This window comes from Protopterus annectens, chromosome 9.part0, assembly GCF_019279795.1.
Source record: "Protopterus annectens isolate FY-2018-M chromosome 9.part0, PAN1.0, whole genome shotgun sequence".
In the NCBI taxonomy this organism is placed as follows: domain Eukaryota; kingdom Metazoa; phylum Chordata; order Ceratodontiformes; family Protopteridae; genus Protopterus; species Protopterus annectens.
In genome coordinates this window covers 1161289082-1161311581 of record NC_056743.1, presented here as the reverse complement: position 1 = coordinate 1161311581, position 22500 = coordinate 1161289082, and the positions used below count along the sequence as shown (strand labels likewise).

Here is a 22500-nt window from a genome sequence, read left to right as displayed (position 1 = left end):
GACATATCAGCATAAAGTACAACAATCAGAAATTAGTCTTTGTAAAGAGACACACACATTTAAGGAATGTTATAACATACTTCACATTGAATGAGCCTTTATCATAGATGGGAGCAAAAATGTCTTTTAACTTATTATTGCAACTCATTTAAAATGGATTCATTACACCGGATTAATCTCGTGGAGATGATAACCACAACATAGAAAGCTGATACCTCCATGGACATCATACAAGTGCATGTTGAGTAAATGCCAAGCTATAACATACCCACGGAGATTAGACAAATGCATGCTAGGGAAACTCTGTTGGGAGAATAGTAAATTCCCTATCAATGGATAAGTAACACTTTTTCTTACATGTAATCCTTGGACAGTTGATTGAGTTTTAGTTGCTCAAACTTTATACATGCATATCTTACTTATTGGTACAACAAGTGTGTTATCTGTGTGAGACTCTCCCCATTTTTATGCATTATTGATAGAACACTCAAAACACCATCTACTATTTCCAGTAAACACAAACAAAATTTAATTAGATGCAAATCAAACATTATGCTTACTTTCTTTAAGGTCACAGATTCATTCTCAGCAGCAGTGCGATTGTTAATTTCATCTTCATATCTATATAAATGAGACAGCATAAAAATGATAGTTGAATTCAAATGCAATATAGGCAGAACTAAAACTGATTGGTAAAAGATATATAAAACTCTGATCAGTGAGAGACCAAGAATAGTCATTGGTTATTCAGTGAGAATAAACCAGGACTGTGATTTAAAGGCAAATGCATTTCCCTTTTTCGAATGCTGTAAGATGGTCGCCATACTGAAGCTGTATCACTGTCATAAACGCTGTTTACTGGCTGAATAAATATATAAAGAGTAATTAAATAAAACACTGTCGATGCCAGGAATTGCTGTTAAATAGTTTAATTCACTGTTAAAACACAGACTGAGCGCTTTCATCCCCTCATGGGGATTTCATCAGAATCTGACATTCTCCATTTTTATCCCCTTTAAATACCATCTGATATCTGATGTCATCATTTAATTAATCTGCAGACATTTTATTTAAAACAATAGCAACCATATATATCTCAAAACACATTCCTATATGTATATTTATAAAAAACTACTAATTAATAAATCATTATTCCTAAATAAAAACATGAAAAATGTAACATGTATATTATAAAAATCACATAAAATGAAATGTTTGAAATAAATTGTACAATGCTTACATAAACAATGTATTACTTGTATTGTTCAGCCCTTTTAATTAATACAGGCTTAATGGATATAATTTCATTTAATCCAGGCAGTATATTAGCTTGCAGTCTGACCTGCCATCTAGTCTCCTTTTCTTCTATCAAATTCTTATAGTTCCCTCCTCTAGGGTTTCTTAGTACTTTTTCTAGAATACAGAATTTAAAACCTTTGCAGTTAGTGGACAGTTGCATATGTCTATATAGGGCATTGTTGTTGTTACAAGTGTTTATTCTATGTGGGGAAAACAGAGAGGAGATTAAGGGACAGGATGTATGAACATGGCTACCAAATAAACACTTGTAACAACAACAATGCCCTATATAGACATATGCAACTGTCCACTAACTGCAAAGGTTTTAAATTCTGTATTCTAGAAAAAGTACTAAGAAACCCTAGAGGAGGGAACTATAAGAATTTGATAGAAGAAAAGGAGACTAGATGGCAGGTCAGACTGCAAGCTAATATACTGCCTGGATTAAATGAAATTATATCCATTAAGCCTGTATTAATTAAAAGGGCTGAACAATACAAGTAATACATTGTTTATGTAAGCATTGTACAATTTATTTCAAACATTTCATTTTATGTGATTTTTATAATATACATGTTACATTTTTCATGTTTTTATTTAGGAATAAGGATTTATTAATTAGTAGTTTTTTATAAATATACATATAGGAATGTGTTTTGAGATATATATGGTTGCTATTGTTTTAAATAAAATGTCTGCAGATTAATTAAATGATGACATCAGATATCAGATGGTATTTAAAGGGGATAAAAATGGAGAATGTCAGATTCTGATGAAATCCCCATGAGGGGATGAAAGCGCTCAGTCTGTGTTTTAACAGTGAATTAAACTATTTAACAGCAATTCCTGGCATCGACAGTGTTTTATTTAATTACTAGTGGACTTTTGGCACTGTTTGTGGTCGACTTTGCAGTTTTTCTCGAAATATATAAAGAGCTTATATTACATAATGGCTTGCTAAGACTTTGTGCCTGAACCATACTCTTCCACTAACATTAGCAGCTCTTCTCACTAGGCACTTTCTTAATATGCTTTTAAGTAATACTGACCTTTAAAGCTTCATTTTGAATCACAGATAATGTTAATTTCCTCTGGTCAAGTAACAGAAAATAACATCTTGTGGCACTAAAATATTATATTTTTATTTGAAAATGTTATGTTGTCACTACACCAGCTCAGTATACAGTCCTACTGTATTGTGCAGTACTGTATTGTATTGTAATGTATCACAGGGCTCTTGACATACATTGATATATACAGATATGACTACTAAAAGGAGGTGTTTAGCAAATCTGTCTGAATGTATAGGCACCCAGCTCTAAAGCTTCACTATGTCACTATGTCAGTCTGCCGTCTTACATTCTGAAAATGAAATAATAAGGAAAGTGTTTAGATTATCAGGCTGTCAGAATTGTGGAAAATCTGTATAATCTGCCAATCCGAATACTCCTCAAATGTCCGTGCATTCCTTGCAGAGTCAGAATTCAGAACATGTCACCCTTAGTTCCTACTCTATTTTATGTCATAAATAACTGCAGTCATCAACCCATTGTTATATTTCATCACTTAGTTCCCTTTTCATTTTGGTCACCTTTCACTGAATCCTCCACACTAACATTCTTAATGTCCTTCTTCATTTAAGTCTAACTAATCTAACAATATTAGAACTCAAAGTAATATCAGCTATAACACATTTCCTACAGTAGCCCTCATTTTCACTTCCATGCTTTTGACTTTTGAAGTAAACTAACTATATAATTGAATGCTCACTGGTCATCCCTGACAATAGAAAGTAATATGCAGTGCGCTTTCACACAATAAAAAATATTCAAAACTATACATTGTACTAAATACAAATCCTTAAAAGTATCCTCTACAAACAGAAAATGATGAGTAATGGGCTCTACCACATGTTACACACCACAAGGATTTGCTTATTTCTGCTATTAACCTGCAGTACTAAACAGAAAAGTGCTTGCTCATCATATTCAGAACACTGATGCATTGGGGTACTTCTCAGCATCCAAGAGTCATCTCTGCAAAAAGCACTAAGCACAACTTCCATCATTTTTACTTACCATGCCAACCTAAACTCTACCTGTTTTGTGTAATGATTATCAGGTTCACAGAATTCTACAAATATCTTGTGAAATTAGATAAAAATATCTTCAAAATACTTAGATCCAGTACTGTTCTCTGTGGAACTCTGGTGTTAGCTGTCTTGCAGATAATGTTAATTCCTTTTATTATTTGTTGTTTGGTCTGCTTTACACTTGTCAGAGCAATTCATCATTTGCTATCTGTACTCTGCTGTACCTTGATCATCAGCCCTTAAAAGTGAATGACATTTATATTCATATTAAAGCACAATTAAATTTGTGATACTGATCTTAAAGCAGCAAATATTACAGATCTGTGGGCACATGTAGGAGAGAAATTTAATTTATGAAATTGGGTTTATGAGTATATTCTTATTTTTATACATGAGTTGACAAGCATCAAAGTAGTTGATATTATGTTTTCTTCATGTAACTTTATTATATTTAGATGGTATTTTACCCTTAATACAGTAAATTATCAGCCAAAAGTATTAAAGAAGGTTTACAGCTCTTTAATAAAGTTCTCTTTGAGTTAGAACAGGTTCATTTGTCCTGGTCCCCTTCAATGACATTTGATGACCTTTTTTAAACTTCCATAAACATAACTTTATTGATCAATATTTTAATTTGTTAATCACAGCATAAACATCCATATAACCATTTACTAGGGGAGCATACCCTTGCTCAGCCTAAACAAATAAGCTGCGTCCTCACCTCTGCTTGATTACTTTTACTTATCAAGCAGTGTCCCATCGGTCACTTTCATTCCCCAACTCATTGAATTAAACATCAACACCAGAGGTGGAACAGAAAAGGGACAATCCTGCCTCTCTTCTCCACCTAAACACCAAACCTATAAAATATCCAGACAGTCCTCAATGTTCCTAAAAGTTGGAGGGAGGGTAGCAAGTTCATGCCAAAATCTGATCCCTTACCCAGTTACACTCACACAAAACCAGCTAAGCTCCTCCTTGCACTTACCTCATTTCCTCTGAAACCTCCTACTTTCCCAGCTTAACCCTTCCATCCCCACCACACTAATTAACTTTCTTCCACTACCATCTTAACTCCTATTACTATTCCTACCTGACCTGTACCCGAAGATGCCCCTGGACAAATTGGTTTGTTCCCAAACCTCATTTGTCCTAGTCCCCTTCAACAAACACACCACACCAAATGACATTTGATGATCTTTATTAAACTTCCATCAACATAACTTTATTGAACAATATTTTAATTTATTAATCACAGCATGACCATCCATATAACCATTTACTAGGTCAGCATAACCCCACTCACCCTAACCAAATAAGCAGCGTCCCCACCTCTGCTCACTTACTTTTACTTATCAAGCAGTGTCCAACTGCTCACTTTCATTCCCCAACTCACTAAATTAAACATCCAACACCAGAGGGGGAACAGAACAGGGACAAGCCTGCCCCTCTTCTCTGCCAACCAGCCTGACACAGGTTGTTCCCCTTCATTTACTCCATAACCTTCACGCAACCCTCAAAAACAAACTTAAGTATACAATAAAGAGGTCCAAACCAAAATCATTTAGATTTACTCCATCCTCTCTAAACTCACCTGGATCCCTGTCATCGACATGCCAATGCCCTATCATATAAATACCCAAAGCAGCCAGTTGCCTAACTAGCCTAAAATTAACAAGCCAATGAGCCTTCTCAAAAGCCAAAATAATTGTGGTACAACCTCTGACTACACAGTACACAAACCTGGGTATAACCACTTTAAAATAACCAAAGCCTCACTTCTGTAGCTTCAGAATTATTCCCAGATCATTACCTGCCCAATGTACCACCAGGACTCTAAGGAGATCAGTGTCACCTGAAACAATGCAAACTCAATTCCATGCCATCTGGATTAACTGCAGCCCCCTTTTCCACCTAAAGGATAAAAATGAACAAAATGAAATGTTTTTCCTAGTAGAAGAAATGACTAACCCAATACTAAGCCAGTCATCATACTCAGTTATCTAATATATGACAAGAAAGCATTTGATGACCAACAACCCTCCCTTTTAATGGCTTCAACTGATCTCCCTTCCTTCAGTAAATCTGATAACCTTTCAATGCACAAATAATGAGTAGAAAACCTCTCTCATGGAAAACCAACACACTGAAAAGCCCTCCTCAACATATATACAAACTGATTACACATCATCACCTCGCCCTGCCCTGACCAATCAAAACAAACTTCTGAGGACTCCCAGCATGAAACCACATCAGCCTCTTAGCCCAACCCACCGGACACAACCAATCAGTCTTGTCCTTTCCTAATACTATTTGCCTGTCCTTCCCCAACTAAGGTGTGATAGATCTACACAGCCAAATGCACATAGAAGCAAAAAACACTGAAACATCCCACCAAACCAATGAACAGAACAACTCTGACATCCTAACAGCTCCATAATATATCCATAAAGCAAACATCACACATAAAGAATAGTCCAAATAATCTCCATTTACCAATGCTAATCCTCACAACAAAACCTTCAAAATGTGTCTTGTCAATGGCCATCATCTATTAGTCTTCAAACTATCAACCCTACCCCAACCCTTCACCATATGAAACACAGTCCAAGATTTAGTAACATCACATAACCCTGCCACCTGTGCAACTACACTAATTGCAGCTAAGTCCATCTTGACTGATTGAACTGCCTTACCTTGTTCCCAAGCCTTAATCAAATATCCCAGCAACAATCCTGCCCACCAAACTCCTTCCTTCTCTGGCAGCTGCAATACTAATTTAACAAACTCTTGCAATGCCCTACCATACACCTCCTTTTAAAAGCTTCCAAAGATTCCCTGTAGCAAGCATCTGATCTTTCCAACCCAACCTGACACACCACATCTAGGAACACCCACAGCTTGTACCACTGCCATATTGTTCGAATGAAAATTAACCCTTTTCACCCACAACTTCTCCTGCTACACCTTTGATGCTAGCCAAATTGGAACTAGCTCCAAACATACATCCCTCCTCCAATCGCCCTTCCATCCTGCCAGCCAATGAGCCACAAACCATTTTCCCCAAAGTATGCTCCCATCCCAATACTTCCTACCACATCTGTAAACAATTGTAACTCCCCTTGAGCAACCCAATCCACCTGCCAAAAGGCATACCACTAAACTGATCCAAAAAGACAGCCACAATGCTAAATCAGCATGCACCAAGTTAGTAACCCTCACCCAATGATGCTTGCTTCCCCACATTCAACAAAAAGGCCACAAACCCACAAAAGGAATGGAAGCAACTGCCTGACATGCAAACTTCAGGAGCCTGAAGAGCTCCTGGACATCCCTAATCTGCACCTTGTCCTTGGATTTCCCCACTGAGTCTTTTCTTTCAAAAGTGTTACCTTCACATCTGGTAAACAAAACAAACCATGGCCTGTATCCACTGCAATCCCAAAAAACCAAGCCTTGTTCAAGCCTTCTAACTTTTGCATAGCCAACAGAATACCCAGTTCCTTCCACAGCCCCGAAAACACCCGCATACCTTCCAATGATACATCAAACCTTCACCTACTCTTAAGTCATCCAGATAATGTACCACTTTGTGGCAGTCCACTCACTGCTGCCAAATCCAATGGAGAGCAGTGCTAAACCTTTCAAAGCAGCACAAGCCAACTAGCATCCCATTGGCATAGCCTTGTCAATGTAAAACTTAAACCCAACTACCCTGCCCAGCAACAGCCACTCTTCCTCTCAAAACAGTAATAAATGAAAAATAATTCAATATCTACCTTCACCAACCACTGGTCCATAAACTCCAAAATTACCTGCACTACATCATCCAAAGACACATAACTGACTTTACTTCATCTCCCAAAGGAAAACTACCCAATACAAGCTGCTGCAAACTCAATAAACCAATATGTCTTCCTGTCTGCCACATACACAGCTGAATGCATACTCGCACACTTCGAACAGGTGTGCAGAAACCTACATGCCACCCACAATCAGCACCCTACATTAAAGGCTCAGCATACTTCTCTCCCAGCCCCCACTAACTTAACCCCCTGCTAACAGCTCCAAGGCTATCTACCATAGTAGCTAGCCAAATGTCAGGATGTCTCACATCCCAACGCAGTGACAGATCCACTGCCTTCCACCTCCAAAATCTCTGATCATACCACAACCGGGCATTCCTTGCCCACAGATGGTGTGCCTCACAGATCATGAGACAATAAGCCAAAAGTGGTAAAGCCAAATGTGGTATCCTTCTCTAACCAAACCACCATGTAATAAATTAAGCAAAACACCAAGTTGTACCATGTCCTTGGCTACAGTCTAATTATCCTCCTCTGCTCTGAGGCCGCTAAAGCCACCAAAAGTCTTTACTGTTAGCTGTTTCCAATTACATTGGACTATTGAACCACATCCACATCAAATAATTCAAAATATTGACATAGTCCCCCTTCCAGATCTTTCCTCTAAGACCAGTATTTGAGAGGGTCAAAAGCCCATCATCCTTGACCCAGGCCTGCTTAGCTAGCAAATCACCCTACCAGATCACAAAGTCCGACCCAACCTCATGCTGTTGTGACTCCACTCCACCTGTGGATGACCTTGCAATAATCAAACCTAAACACTCATTATCACCAAAATACTCCTCATGAAACTGCCCCCTTAATTAAAAAGGGGCCCTCAAACCTATTTTTTTCTTCAGCCACACCACCTGCTTTACCCTGCCTCTGACGTACCTCATCCACACCTGTCCCCACACTACTCTCAAACTGCACCAACCCTGACATGCCTAAATGAGCATCTAACAGTGTATCATTATCTGCAACCTCATTGCACACCACTCTAACAGCCGGAACATCCATCACAGCACCATCCATCACCTGTTGCTTCTACTTCCCTTGGGCCATGGGCTGATGCAGACTCTGCGCTTCCACCATGTGGTGTTATTGTGATCTGCCAAAAGAAAGAAAACATTAACAATTTTGGCAAAAAAGCAAACAAATTGCCTCTGCATTCTCATATGAGAATATCATGAATATTCCCTAATATACCACCTTTTGGGAACATCATCCCACAAACCTGAAACCGACTACTAACTCAGACAAAACTCCAATAATTGGGTGTCAAAATCAACCTTGTACCTTATACCAATGAGGTAAAGATCTTAACCATCATGTTCCCTTAACGATAGTCAGTCCCACTAGTAACCCGCTGTAAAATCCCTGCTATACCCAGCATTTCCTTTTTTTTCTTTTACTAACCTCATTATTACTCCCTATGATAACCTACTAAAAGGAAGAACCAACCCAGTACCTTTAAATCTATAAGGTGTAAATCTTAGCCCTTACACTAACCCCCCCCCAAACATAGCTTCTCAACTATCATCAAGCTAGAACTGCTAAAACTTGCCTACTTCTAGGGGCTATTTTTATCCTCCCCTAACAGACCCAAACCACCTACCCTGACTAAGCAGCTACCTCCATCCCATACTTCTCAACCTTTACAGCACAAAAATCTGGCAAAAGCCAGAAATAATGGAGGAACAAAGGTCCAAAAAGAGGGGCAGCTTTTAAATATTGCTCCTATAAACTTAGAAAGTTGATAGAATGACTGATTTGGCATAATTATATATTTTCTGAAGGATAAGAATCCAGAAACTCAAACTGTCTGTCATTATTTACTATTATTTACTGATTTTACTCCTCAATGATTTGCCAGAAAACCACAAATTTTATGAAGTACAGACCAAAAATAAGAGGCAAACATCTGGACATTCTGCAAAAATCTAGACAGTTGAGAGGTATGCATCCAGCTAATGGCATTGTAAGCTGCCTTGAACTGCCAAATAGCTCGACTCCTACTCATTACATTTTTTTGTACCCTTCTACCTTTACCAATATGCTTATCCCCAACCCACATTATAACAGCTTGACGAAACAAGCATCACAGGAGGCAGAGTGGTACAGCAGCCAAAACACACCAAACAAAACCACCATCCTTCCTCCCCACTTGACCTAACCACACTATGCCCATACGCGTCTAAAAGCTATTACTTGCAGGCATCTCTCAGCCCAGACACATGCACCCCAACCATTAACAAAATGAAGAGTCTGTACAACCTAGCAGTCCAACATGACCTGCCTTCATTCTTTCTTTGATTAGAGCATCAAAACTAAACAGAACCACAACAAACTGACCAACGAGAAAACCAGCCACCAACAAAACACATCTGGTTGGTGATAACAGTTACAGTGAGCAAAGAAGGATTAAAACATTTTTACAGTGAGCAAAGAAGGATTAAAAAACTTTCCCAACACAAGTGCAATTCCTCATTTTGCCACACTTCAAGCATCTGTAAAGTAACAAGTAAAGCAACCAAACTATGCAATCAGCCCTCACACTATCCAAGAAGCTGATATCCAACAAAGAATATCCCCTCTTTCCACCCAAAAATGAAAAATAAAGCACTCACCCAATACCACCATACACCACTATTAACCGGAGGCCTACCTGTTCTCTGAAATACCTACAGGTCGCCTTGGTTGTATCACTTACCATAGCAAGTTCACACCAAAATCTGATCCCTTACATAGATACACTCACATAAAACCAGTTAAGACCCTCTTATACTTACCTAATTTCCTCTCAACCTTCCCAATTTCCCAATTTAACCCTTCCATCTCCACCACACTAACTTTCTTCCACTACCATCTTAACTCCCATTATTATTCTGACCCACACTCAAAGATGTCCCTGGACAAATTGGTTTGTTCCCAAACCACATTAATTTCATACACAATGGTTTAAGCACAGCTTTAAGGTTATCTTTTAATGTGCTTAATAATGAGAAATGGGCTTTTTAAAAGTCAGTATCTAAGAATTACATCATCACCCAAAATACCTAAATTGTTCTTATTTTCTTTATTTAACATTCTGTTTAAGACTCTTATTGAGATAGCAGACTTACAGGCATGGTAGTATATTTTGGTTTTCTACTTTTGAAATGCATGTGCCTTACTGTATATTAATTTTATTCTTTGGTAAATTGTTGAGGCTTTTAATTATGAGAATATCTGTTAACAAAGTGAATGCCTGTCTTCGTAATATGAGTCATAAATATCAGAAATCAAAATTTTTTAAAAAAGTAAATTTCAAAGAAAATAAATAAACAATTGACCTCAGCTTATGCATTTGTTTCCATTACCACAGTATATTACAGTATTTCCATTTTTTGTTGTTTCTAACCTGACGTCATGTCAAATTCAGCACCTAGTCTCAAGTCACTAATTGTTTAGATCTATGAAACACTGCTTAGTACAATTACTTCCATCAGGCATACATTATGTAACTTATGCTTCCAATGTACTTGATGTACCTTTTCTAATTCATTTTCCAAAATGTTTGGGGAGAGACCAGATCTTGGCAAACAACTGTGAGCACCTTTAAACTACTTTTCTAAATAGAGATATTTTTTTTAATGACTTGTACAACACATAGTCATTTCTACCAACCTAGTATTGCATTTGTCTTTCCGGTAACTCTAAGGAATCAACATAATTCACATAATTGCTTGACCTGTTACTGCATTGTTTTTTTTTTCTTTTCTTTGGATTTGTTTCAGATACCACACCTAAAACTAACATTGGTATACATAGCTCCAATTGAACTGTATTAGTTTTCCCTCACACATCTGCCCACAGTACTTTTATGGTATTGTTCCTGAAAAAATACATACCATTTTCAGAATATTTCTTGTCAATTACTATATTTAAAAATCATGCCAATGGACAATTCATTCAGCTATACCTCCATCCACTTTTAGAAGAGATCCACTCTGCAACTGACTCACTTTGGCTTTTCCGTTGACATTTCTGTTTATCACAGTGTGACCTTTAGCTACACTGGACTACCTACGTGTTTAACTAATGACAAGGAATGCAACCCTTTGTATCACCTGCCATTTGTTTTTAAGAAGCCAGATTTTGCAATGTACCATATCACATTATACTCTACATAGTTACAGAAGAAACCACAACAAAACTTTTAAATAAAGCCAATTCTGTGGCATATAGGGTTAATGCCCTGACTACAGCCCAAGAGACCTGGGTTCAACTAGTGGTTCAGGTAACTGTGGAGAAGCAGGAAGGTATGGATATGCCCATCCTGTGTGGGAAGGTGCTCATCAGTGATGCCCCCTAAGGCAAGGAGTGTTTGCAAAGGGAAACATTTGATGAGACTGTAGGGGCAGAGAAAGAGAGTGGGTAGAGTATATATAACAAAGACCCCCCCCCCCATGGAAGCACAGATATCTGAGCTGTCAGGACATGATTAGGAACCATAACTGACCCCACAATACTGGTGTAGTCTGGAATGATACAAGGATGGTTGGGTGGTACACTAAGTATGGATGTGTGGCACATGGGACCAAGCAGGTAGGATGAGGTACAAGAGAAAAAAATAAAAAGAATTCTGCTTGAGACAGTAAATTGGTAAATTTATACTCACTTTGTTTTGAAATCAACTAAATTTTCCATGTTGGATAGCTCCGAATTCAATGTGCCTTTTTCATAACAGAGGCTTTCCAGCTGTCTCAACAAGTTTTTAATGAAAACCTGAAATAAGGGTTCAAGATGGTCACTGCCTCCTCCCTGCTGCTGTGGCTGCTGCTGCAAAGCCAATTTGGTCTCCGACATTTTGTTACTTTGTTCGAGATCACGTGCCTGAAAGAAAAGAGTACTCCATTACCTCTCAATGTAGCTCCTGATAACCACAGAACAAAAACAATAATCTTCCCATTCAGCAAGTAAGCCTCTACTTCAGATAAAATCTTTGAAAATCACATTACTTTAAATGGAGATTCAGCATTTGGAGATGAGCAAACAGATTAAAAGATGGTATTTAATATAGGAAATATACTTGCCCGGTTCTAGATGAAAAAGTCATCACAGTGGAAAGCTAGAATGTTCAGTACTATATAATAAGACTTCAAACAAATCTGATTAAGTATTACAGAGCTTACTATAAAATTATATTCACTTTACAACTGTGAATTTTCTTATTTCTTTTGTTTCACAGTTTGACCATCTCCTGCAAAATGCTATTTATTTACGAACAACTTTTGGCCATACAGTTTTTCTTTCTCAGTCATATTTTAACCTCCTTTTCCTCTGCTATGGAAATGTAAAGAACTGACTGGCTGTATCAGGACCACAGATCAGAAAGAGAGGTATTGCAGTTACTTACATGTGCGCTGTTAAATTAATATTGTAAACAGTGCTGAACAACCCAGTGAAAATCAGCATGAAAAGTAATATAACAGGCATTCAGGGAGGTATGTGAAGGAGGCAAAGATTCAAAATATTGGAATGAACATGGAGGATATGTAAACAGTTACTGGTTTTAAATACAATTGGAGTGATGAAATAGATTTCTACAGTTATTCAGCACAAATGGAGAATCATAAATATAATATATAATAAGAATATAATTCCTACAGACGAGTCTAACAATAAAACACATTTCATGATCCTTAGTAATTGTGTGACACTGGGTTCTGCGATATGAATAGATGTACTGAATACCATCAGCATAAAACTGTTATAACTTTTGTTAAGAGGATCACTTTCCTATCAATTATGATACTGATTTTAGGATGCTATTAGACAGGTGCTAGAAATGATCAGCAAATACCTCCAAAAATTAATATATTAAACCTCTACACAATAGTTCCATAATCTGTTGTGTCTTTTCAGGTAATTTGTTAGGCAGTTGCCCTTTCTGCTTCATTGATAGATTTATTCACTTGACCATGAGTGATAACATCTCCTATGTTTCTGATAAGGCACTTTACAATCAAATGAGATTACTATGTACCTAAGTGCCTTTCTGCCTGTCTTCTCCTGTCTACTGGATATTTAGGTAGCACCATGTACCACTAAGCAGTTTGCTATTATTCACTTATGTACAGTGAAATTAGGCATAAAAAACAAACTTACATTGCAATGCTTTCATTGTACAAGGTATATGCACATATATTTATGTATTCTTTACGACTTTACTAGCCACATATGACTCATTGTGAACAAATATTGATTGTTTATCACCATCTTTGATTGTTACTCTGCATGTCTCTGGATTGCACGGTATGCAAATGGAAGCTGCAGGACTTAAAAACAGATCAGTAACATAAAAGAAAATGCAAAGTGCTCCACTTCCTCCTGGATCCTGTGCTGTTTCAGATTGTTTCTCATTAGTTGCTATTTTTGCCCTCAACTACCTTATATCATAGTCACTGTTGAAGTAATTCACACTAGGTATAATAAATTGAAACTGCAGGACTTATAAACAGATCAGTAACATAAAATAAAATGCAAAGTTCTCCACTTCCTCCTAGATGCTGTGCTGTTTCAGATTGTTTCTCATCAGTAGCTATTTTTGCCCTCAGCTATCTTGTATCATACTCACTGTTAAAGTAATTCACACTAGGTATGATAACCCAAGCAAGATTTCATTTTGATGTTGTCCCTCTCATCTCTGATGTCATCACAAGAATAATAAACTTTTAACAGCTTTTAGACTAGAGGGCCCACAAACATACTGATCTGCTTTTTTTATACTGTAATACATGTACAGGAATATATAATTCATATATTACAGGGAAACCTCATTTTCACTGATTTGCTTTTCATGATATAATACAACTTGAATGAGGAAACATTATTTTTCATGTTACATGAAAACCTCATGTGACCTTATTTGATTTCCATGTTTATTAGACTTGGACAGAAAACCTCATGTTCATGTTACAGTAAAAACTTATTTTCATATACTCTCTGGCAACCTCTTTTGTTAAGAATTTCTCATTTAATGGAATGTACAAAACATTGTTTTTAGTTATTTAGATAAAAATGAATAAAAATAATTTCTCACAAGTAAAACTATACATTTTAAATGGAATAATCCATGAACTATGTTTGCATTAAACCCTACTGGCATTGCAAAGAAGTACTAATGTTTTTTTGTTATAAATAATAAACAATATGCATTTATTTAATAGAAATACATCCAGATATGCACTTACGTTGTCATTAAAACGTGGAAATTTATTGTTAAAAGTTTTGATTTCATTCTTCTCCTGGGTGCGGATCTGTTCAATCTTTGGATCTATGGCAAGGTCCAGGGAAGCTAGCGGTCTATTATCCATTGTTACATTAGTGATGGCTGGATATCCTGCACCACCACCACTAAATCTGGCACCAAGTCCAATGCTACTATCAAAGCCAGCAGCAACACCATCACCATAGTTACCCACACCATATCTAGCCCCAACAGGGTCAAAAAGAATTGACCCAGCAGAGCCACTAGCTGACCCAGCAAAGCAGCTTTCTAGCGTTCCAACACCAAAAGTGTAATCTTTTGTACCTCCTGACTCTTCAAGTGTGGAGTTTAAAGCTTCTCCCTGATGAAGACCCCAGGCTATATACTGTCTTAATTTTGGAACCTGGGGTATATGAACTCCTAAATCCACTACATCTCTCAGGAACACTTGACTCAGACATTTTTAGTTCTGTGTTACACAGTTATAAAGATGCAGAGAGGCAGCAATGCAGCAGCAGCAGGCAATAAGACAAGGCTAGTCTCCCTCTAAAGCCAATCTGATGCCTGTCTTTTATATATCTGGATGACTGGACGTGACACGTATACTGTAAAAGCATGTTATCACAGGGTTTCGGTGTGAGAGGTGTGTTTAATATACCTTTCCTGAATCATTTCTTGGAACAATTTTAACTCAATGCTGCATCTGCAGTTATGGCAAGGATACTTGGCAACTCACTCTGATTTTTGTCCAAGTGAAGAAAACTTATCTCAGGACATAACATGTACTCCCTGTCACTCAAAATGTTTGCGGTTTACATCTACACATGATCAGATTCAGACTAAATTCTATGCTTGGTTAACTGAGCTCTGTTTGTCAATAAGCATGCCGGGCATTCATCTGCTTGTGAAAGTAACTCCCAATCTCTAAGAAAAGATACATTTGCTATTTCATGACCATTTTTGCAAGCCTGTGTGACAATGGTTTAGCAGGATGCTTGTCTGCACACATCTTTACTAAATGCACATCAGTAGCTATCAAACTGTCAGCACTTTAACAATTTTTCCTAGTAGGCATGCAGAATGAATTGACTACTTGACTTGCATATCTGCAGAAATTAAGTTTTTTTTTTTTTTGAAAAAAAAGTTGCAAATGTATCTATAATACAGAGAGATTTAGAAAGAATCATTACATTAAGCCTGCCTGCAGTAGTTCTTTCTTTAAAAAAAAAACATAAAAATATATATATATAATATATTAGAGCTAACAAAATGCTGAACTGAATTTCCAGAATGGCAGGAGAATGGCAATATAAAAAAAAAAAAATGAATGTAGCATTGTAACTCTAAACTCTGCATTTATATTTATGGCTTAATTTGAGGAAGTTTCTTCTCTGAGTAACAGTTACATTTGGATATACAGAAATTGCTCAGATGAAGACCTGAAAGTTGAAATATTCTAGGGTGACTTTGATAAGGGAGTCGTGGCTTCTTCCAAAACATAACTGTTCACAATAGAACACTGTGTTTCAGAATCATTTTCTCTTCCCTGGATTTGTGCTAGAAAGACAAAGGCAAGTATTTGATTCTTGTCAAACAGACAAGGATTTACATTTCCTCAAAGTAAGATTAATCTCAAATGTTGTTATTTTAAGTAGCAGGGGATGTGAGTGGATACATCCACACAAAAACACTAATGGACATTCATGACCTTTTGATCATAATGTTCTACATTCTTAGTGGAATGCTCCCTGCATCTTATGTGACACATTTGAAGGCGAAAACAACAGATATAGGGCTTAAAGCAAACAGAAGGAGAAAGTGGTCACGAATTTGAAAGCAACCTGTCTTCTTGACAAAACTGTTTGTGTTTCATTTTCAGATATGCAAGGCATAAGTATAAATAGAACTGACGGGAAACAAATCCAGGAAAGTGCACAGCTGTTCTGGGTATACTTCACCAAAGTCACACATTTATGTGAAATTGTATGGAGCTGCATACCATTCTTCATGTCTGTGCAATTAGTTGTTCTTTAGATTGCAGGGTTTCTAAAGACAGTTTTATCAATACCAGCAGCATGATCGACTGTCATTTACAAATGGCACATTTGAGAAGCAAACCTTCAAGTACCTTGTCTATATGAAATTCCACAACATGGTGATAAGTCATTCAAAGTTAAGTCCTGAGGATGCAGAAATGGATGCTACTCATATGAGAGCCTGTATGAAAGTAATGACTGCACATAGTCTGTAGATGATATAGACATATGCTATATAGTGGAACATAATTAAAAAGTGCCACACTATTCTTAAAGCTGTGTAACAACACAATCAACAAATGCACAAATGTATACTTTGACACTATGAGTAATGCTTGCAAAGCATTTGAACTTGCTAGTAACAGTCAACAGGCTTGGCAAAAAACCAGTACAGTAGTCCTCAGTAACACCAAGGATTCAATGAAGATGACAACTGTACCATTTCTAACTGTTTCTGCTATATGATGGCCTACGCAGGGATAAGCAGCTGAACCACCTCAAAAAGAACATCACAACAAATGTATGGCATATGTGGGAACATGGAAGTGCAGAACAAAAGGGGAAAGCAAATATCAATGCAGACTTTAGCATCACTGCTTGCAATAAATGCCATACAAAGACCTGATAGAGGTGCCACAGGAATTTCACATGCCTTGGCTTTTAATACACCATACCTACTTTTGACAACAGTGTCACATCCAAATGCATACCACCTGGGCTAAACAAATACCAGTATTAAGATGATTCCATATCATGCCTAGAATGTATAGAATAGTGGGATCCATACTGAAACATTGCCATCCATTCCCCCAGCAGGGAAAATGCTTATGCATATGCAGTTTGGTATGACTATTACTTGTTAAGCATAGATGTTGTGTGTGACCTTACTGAGGGGATATGAACTTTGTACTACCCATGCCTGGAAGGACTTTTATCTTGCAGAACCTAACTCTGCCTTGAAGACATATATATGGTATATGTTCTCTATTTATTATACCATGCAGAGTAGATACGTCCCATATGGCTGCCCTGCAGAGATCACACAGTTACAGCACCTCTAAAATGCCAGAAATAAACAACTAAGTTTAAAAGGCACCACATGAAACAACACCCACGTTTAGCAGTAAAGTATTGATTTTTATTTACTGCTGTTATCCCTACGTATCAGAGACTTCATCATAATGAACAAGGTTAAAATGCAAGATAATTTAAAACATTCTAAAACACACCACTTGTTCAAAGTAACCAACAGAATGAAACTTCTGTAAGATGTAACTTCCTGTAGAATGAAATTTCCTGTCCTTGACAATAGAGACCATATTCAAAAAAGTTAAATGCAACAAATTGCCAACACAAGTCACTGTTCATTTCAAACCAAAGCAATACTCATTAAAATCAAGCATTTTATAAAAATCCAATGGTATTAAGTTTTAAAATACAATGAATCCATAGATTAGCATTTAAAATGTGGCAGCTGAATAGCATCAGTAGCAAACTGCCACCATAACTCCTGGTATTCCAACCATAAATCACCAGGTCCACCTTGGGATTCTTATCCAATTTTTCTATCCTGAAAAAAAATATTTTTTTTCCAGGAAACTCCTTATTGTGCTTAGATAATACATTGTGGGCAATCCCTCTTTTTATATCATATATATGCTCATAAATTCTGTCTTTTAAATGCTTAGGTATTTTACCAGTATAAAAACACTGACATGGCTAGCATTTAGCTAAGTAAACTAAAGCCTTTGTTTTACAATTACATCTAAATTAGGGTTCCACCGACATGTTGTTGAATTGGACCTGTCTATCCTATAAAATATACTTGCCATAGTTACAACACTGATACTTAATCATTCTCCATCTATTGCCTGTGTAGTCAGGTGTTCTAGTGACAGGGCTTTCAAGCAAATTTTTGAGAGGCATCTTTTCTAATTATAAATTTTGGGATACAACTAAATTTAACTCTGTTGTGTATGGTCTATGGTGAGAGAACAGGATGTTTCATTCTACAGGAAGTTACATGTTACAGGAAGTTTCATTCTGTTGGTTACTTTGAACAGGTGGTATGTTTTATAATGTTTTAAATTGCCTTGCATTTTTAACCTTATTAATTCTGATGAAGTCTCTGATACCAAGAGATGAAAGAGCTAAATAAAATTAATACTTTACTGCTTAACTGGGGTGCTGCATCACATGGTGTCTTTTGAACTCAGTTATATTACCTCTCTGTTCACATATTAGGAAATGATTTGATATATAATACAGAGATACATTAAAATTAGGTAATCATTGCTTCTGAGCTTACTCATATTAATATACAGTTCTGCCGACTTGAAGATTTTGGCAGTATACTGCAGTACACCCTAGAGAATGGCTGTAGGATAGCCTTTGCACCACATTGGCTCAGGCATTATCTGCACTAAAAGTAGGTTTTAAAAGTCTTTCGGCATTTCCTGGTTAGGGGTCACCACAGTGGAACTCTGGTTCACTAAGGATTGGCAGTGGATTTTTATGGTGCCGAGTTGCCAGCCCGATGCCCAACCTTCAAAGAAGGCACAACCTTTCATGCACACATCTGCCTGCATATCTTTAGACATCAGTCAACCATGGGGTGGACATGCAGACCCCACACAGAAGGAGCTCCAGTTGAGAATCGAAGGGGAGAACCTCTTGCTGTGAGGTGACAATGGTAACCACTGCACCACCGCAGCCATTAACTGCACTAAAAATAGGTAAAGACTGGAAATAACCACCTGTCACTGCCACCACTGTCATGTTCAGGCCAGGGAAAGCACCTGAAAGGAACATGGAACAGGCAAGCAGAACTTATCTAGTACCTCACTGACTGAAGCTAAGCAGATAATATTAATATGCAGAGCTATAGATGCATGTGCATCTGGTCTGAAAAAACATAGGGGAAGCATCACAGATGTACATGCAGACACTGCTAAGGATTATATAAGGTAAGGAAACCATTTTTATGGCAGAATATTCAGACATCAAGCATTACCAAAGAGGATACTTACGTATTATCCCAACCAGATTGTTCAATTCAAGAGAGGACGCTTTCCGCTCTTTTCTCAGTCCAGGAAATGTGGTCAGACTGTGTAGTGAAGTGTGTGTAGGTCACAGAATATTGTGCTTTTACTTATAAGTCACAACTGGGTTTATTTGGACCTGTGACATTGCCTCTGTGGTATTTCCTCAGTTCTGCAAGAGATGCAATCTCCCAGGACACCACACTCTCAGCTCGTATGTTTTCATATGCTAACTCCAGCAGTGATTCAGTCGGAAACACATCCAAAATCCTTGAGATTGACATTCATACGTGTGTTTTGTCTGTAGGTTCTGCCCCCCCTTACAACCAAATATCTGTTTGTGGATGAAACCCCAGTGGAGCTAGCCACATTTTGTGCATTTTCAAGCCCTTTCTTAAGTACACATTCTGTAATGTGAAGTCAAGTAATATGACAACACAGACCTGCATTTTCTGACATGTAGCAGTGTGTTCATTTTTACATGAGCCTACTTGTACAAATTGTGAAAAAAAAAATAAAGTTAATCCAAACCATTATTGTTGTGTGCAGCTTTGCCTCCTGTTAAGGATTCCTTCCACACAGTGAAAGGAATCAGTTGGCCATAATGACTCCAGTCCTGACAAATCAAGCGTGCATGTGTAATGCATGCAAAAAAGGAAGAGTGTTTTTTGAAAAGTTTCTGTTACAGAAAGTAACCCAAAGTTATTCCCCAGCAGTAAGCACTCACAGTTTCAGGGGCTGCTTTGTATGGAAGTATGCGAAACTGGCAAACAAGAAAATCTGGTTGCGATAATACGTAAGTACCCCAACAAGCACTGTCAAAAAAAAAAAATTTCCAAGCCATATGAAGCACCTTTCTCTATATCCATCCATCTCAGAACCAGGTCTTATAACTTATCTGGCAGCTGTCCCAACTGTCCCTGGGCAGACCAGGGTTACACAGTAAACAGAATATGTATTATACTTATAACAAAGCATAATAAATTGAATCATTATGATGTTTAAATAATCAATTCATTGCAATGTCGCTAGCAGTTAAAAAAAAACAACCATGTCAAGAAGCAGCATAATCGATATTCAATTTTTACCAGAACCAGCAGATCTTAAGGGAGAACAGGCACCATGGGAATTCTGGACAGAACAAGAGAAACAGGGCAAACAATAGGAGGGGAGACAGTAAACAACCTTCTGGCCACTGTGGACAATTGTTTAACATGAAGTACTGTAAGTCCTACCATTATTTACAACAGGAAACAGGACTTTAAGATCTATAATTACACTGATTTTCAGATGGGACCTGACCATGCCAATTTACTGGAAGAAAGCCTTTCTTTGTCCCTTCAGACAGGTCTTGAATTAAAAATGTCCTTATTGATTTAAAATTATTTTTAGGGAATTGAATTTTAAATTGATTTTTACTCTGGACATTTGTGATTCAACAAGTAGCATGTATCATAGGAAGAGTTTGTTTAACTCCCCGCTACCCCCTTCTTTGATACCATTTGAAAAACTTTGTGAACATGAATTCAGGCAACTGCTTAACAAGAAAGGCTGTCATATACAACATAAGTGTATGTTCCTGAGCATCGTCTATTCAAAGAGTCATATCATAATAAGGAACTGAAGATTATTATGTTGAAGAGCGATTATGTCAACAAAATGAACTTGTTACTACGTAATGATTTTTTTATGAAGAATGCTCTATAAATTGTGTGAACATTTCTTATTCAAAAATTTAATTTCTTACTTAAAGACCTGTTGACCACAGGCACATTTTGTATGAAATGCACCAGTTTTTGAATACTCACATTCCATTATTATTGTCTTCTATATTTGGAATTCCTAAGATTCACAAGAATTTGGAAGACCCTCCCTTGAGACCAATAGTAAATGCAGGTAGATCTAAGACTTACCCTTCAGCCAAATTTATCAATCTCACACTTAAACATTCTTTGGAACCATTCAAACATTTGTGTAAGGATTTTTGGGACTTTTTGTAAAATTTAAGGAGGTCAATTACACTAAAGATCTCTGTTTTCTCACAACTGATGTGGTAAATCTTTTCAATGTTATCCCTCATGACACATGGTTAGAGTAGTTCCAGGAGTTCCTAGTGGAATCTACAGATTTCTCTGCAAATAAAATTAACATCTTAGTTTTATTGATGAAGACATTGCTGTAGAATTACTGATGGAGACGTTGTAGAACAACTGTGTGTTTTGTTTGAGGGACTATATTATTTACAAACAAAAGGACTAGGCATGGGGGCCATGTGTACCCTGTTTTTTGCTAACAATATTAAGCTTTAGAGGAAAATAAATGTATGTTCAAACATTCTTGCAGCTTGTTGTGGGTACTATATACCCGTGTTTTTGGATGATATTTTTATTGTCTGAAACTTCCCAATTCAGGGTATTATAAAATTTATGAATTATGTTAATTTGACTACTACATTTTTAAGGTTTACATATGTAACTAACATGGACAAATTCAATTATCTAAATATAACAATAATTAAGTAGTACAACAAGAAAACGTTTATTACTAATATTTTCAGAAAACCTACACATTCAACCTCCCAGTTACACTACACCAGTTGTCAGCCTTTTCACCAGAAAAGAGGAATAGTTATTTCACAGGGAATGTGATACTTTATCAAATATGTTTTTAGCAAGGGGATATCCCACCACCTTGGTTTACGATATTTGTAACAAGGCGACCTCAAAAAGAGTGTAGTGTTTTTATTGCCAAGTTATTTATACAAGCAATGGAAATGACTCTTCCCAGGAGATTAACAACAAGCCAACAGGAAAAAAGATTAACTATGCTGAATCTGTTATTATGACCTTTACTACAGATCTCTATGAAATTAGGATATATTAAATTAAAATTGTGTTATTTTGGGAACCTACAACAAGAATTGAAAAGACTC

General features: G+C 37.0%; 1 protein-coding gene across 1 annotated transcript in view; it reads right to left on the bottom strand.

Annotated features, from left to right (window-relative positions):
- The window catches only part of LOC122810636 (keratin, type II cytoskeletal 6A-like), a 46136-nt gene that overhangs the window by 6862 nt on the left and 16774 nt on the right, over positions 1-22500 (bottom strand). Inside the window, exons 4-5 of the mRNA XM_044082210.1 lie at positions 11900-12114; positions 561-621 (exon numbers count right to left, since the gene is read on the bottom strand). Coding sequence (XP_043938145.1) covers positions 561-621; positions 11900-12114 — 276 coding nt within the window. The remainder of the gene's footprint in view (positions 1-560; positions 622-11899; positions 12115-22500) is intronic.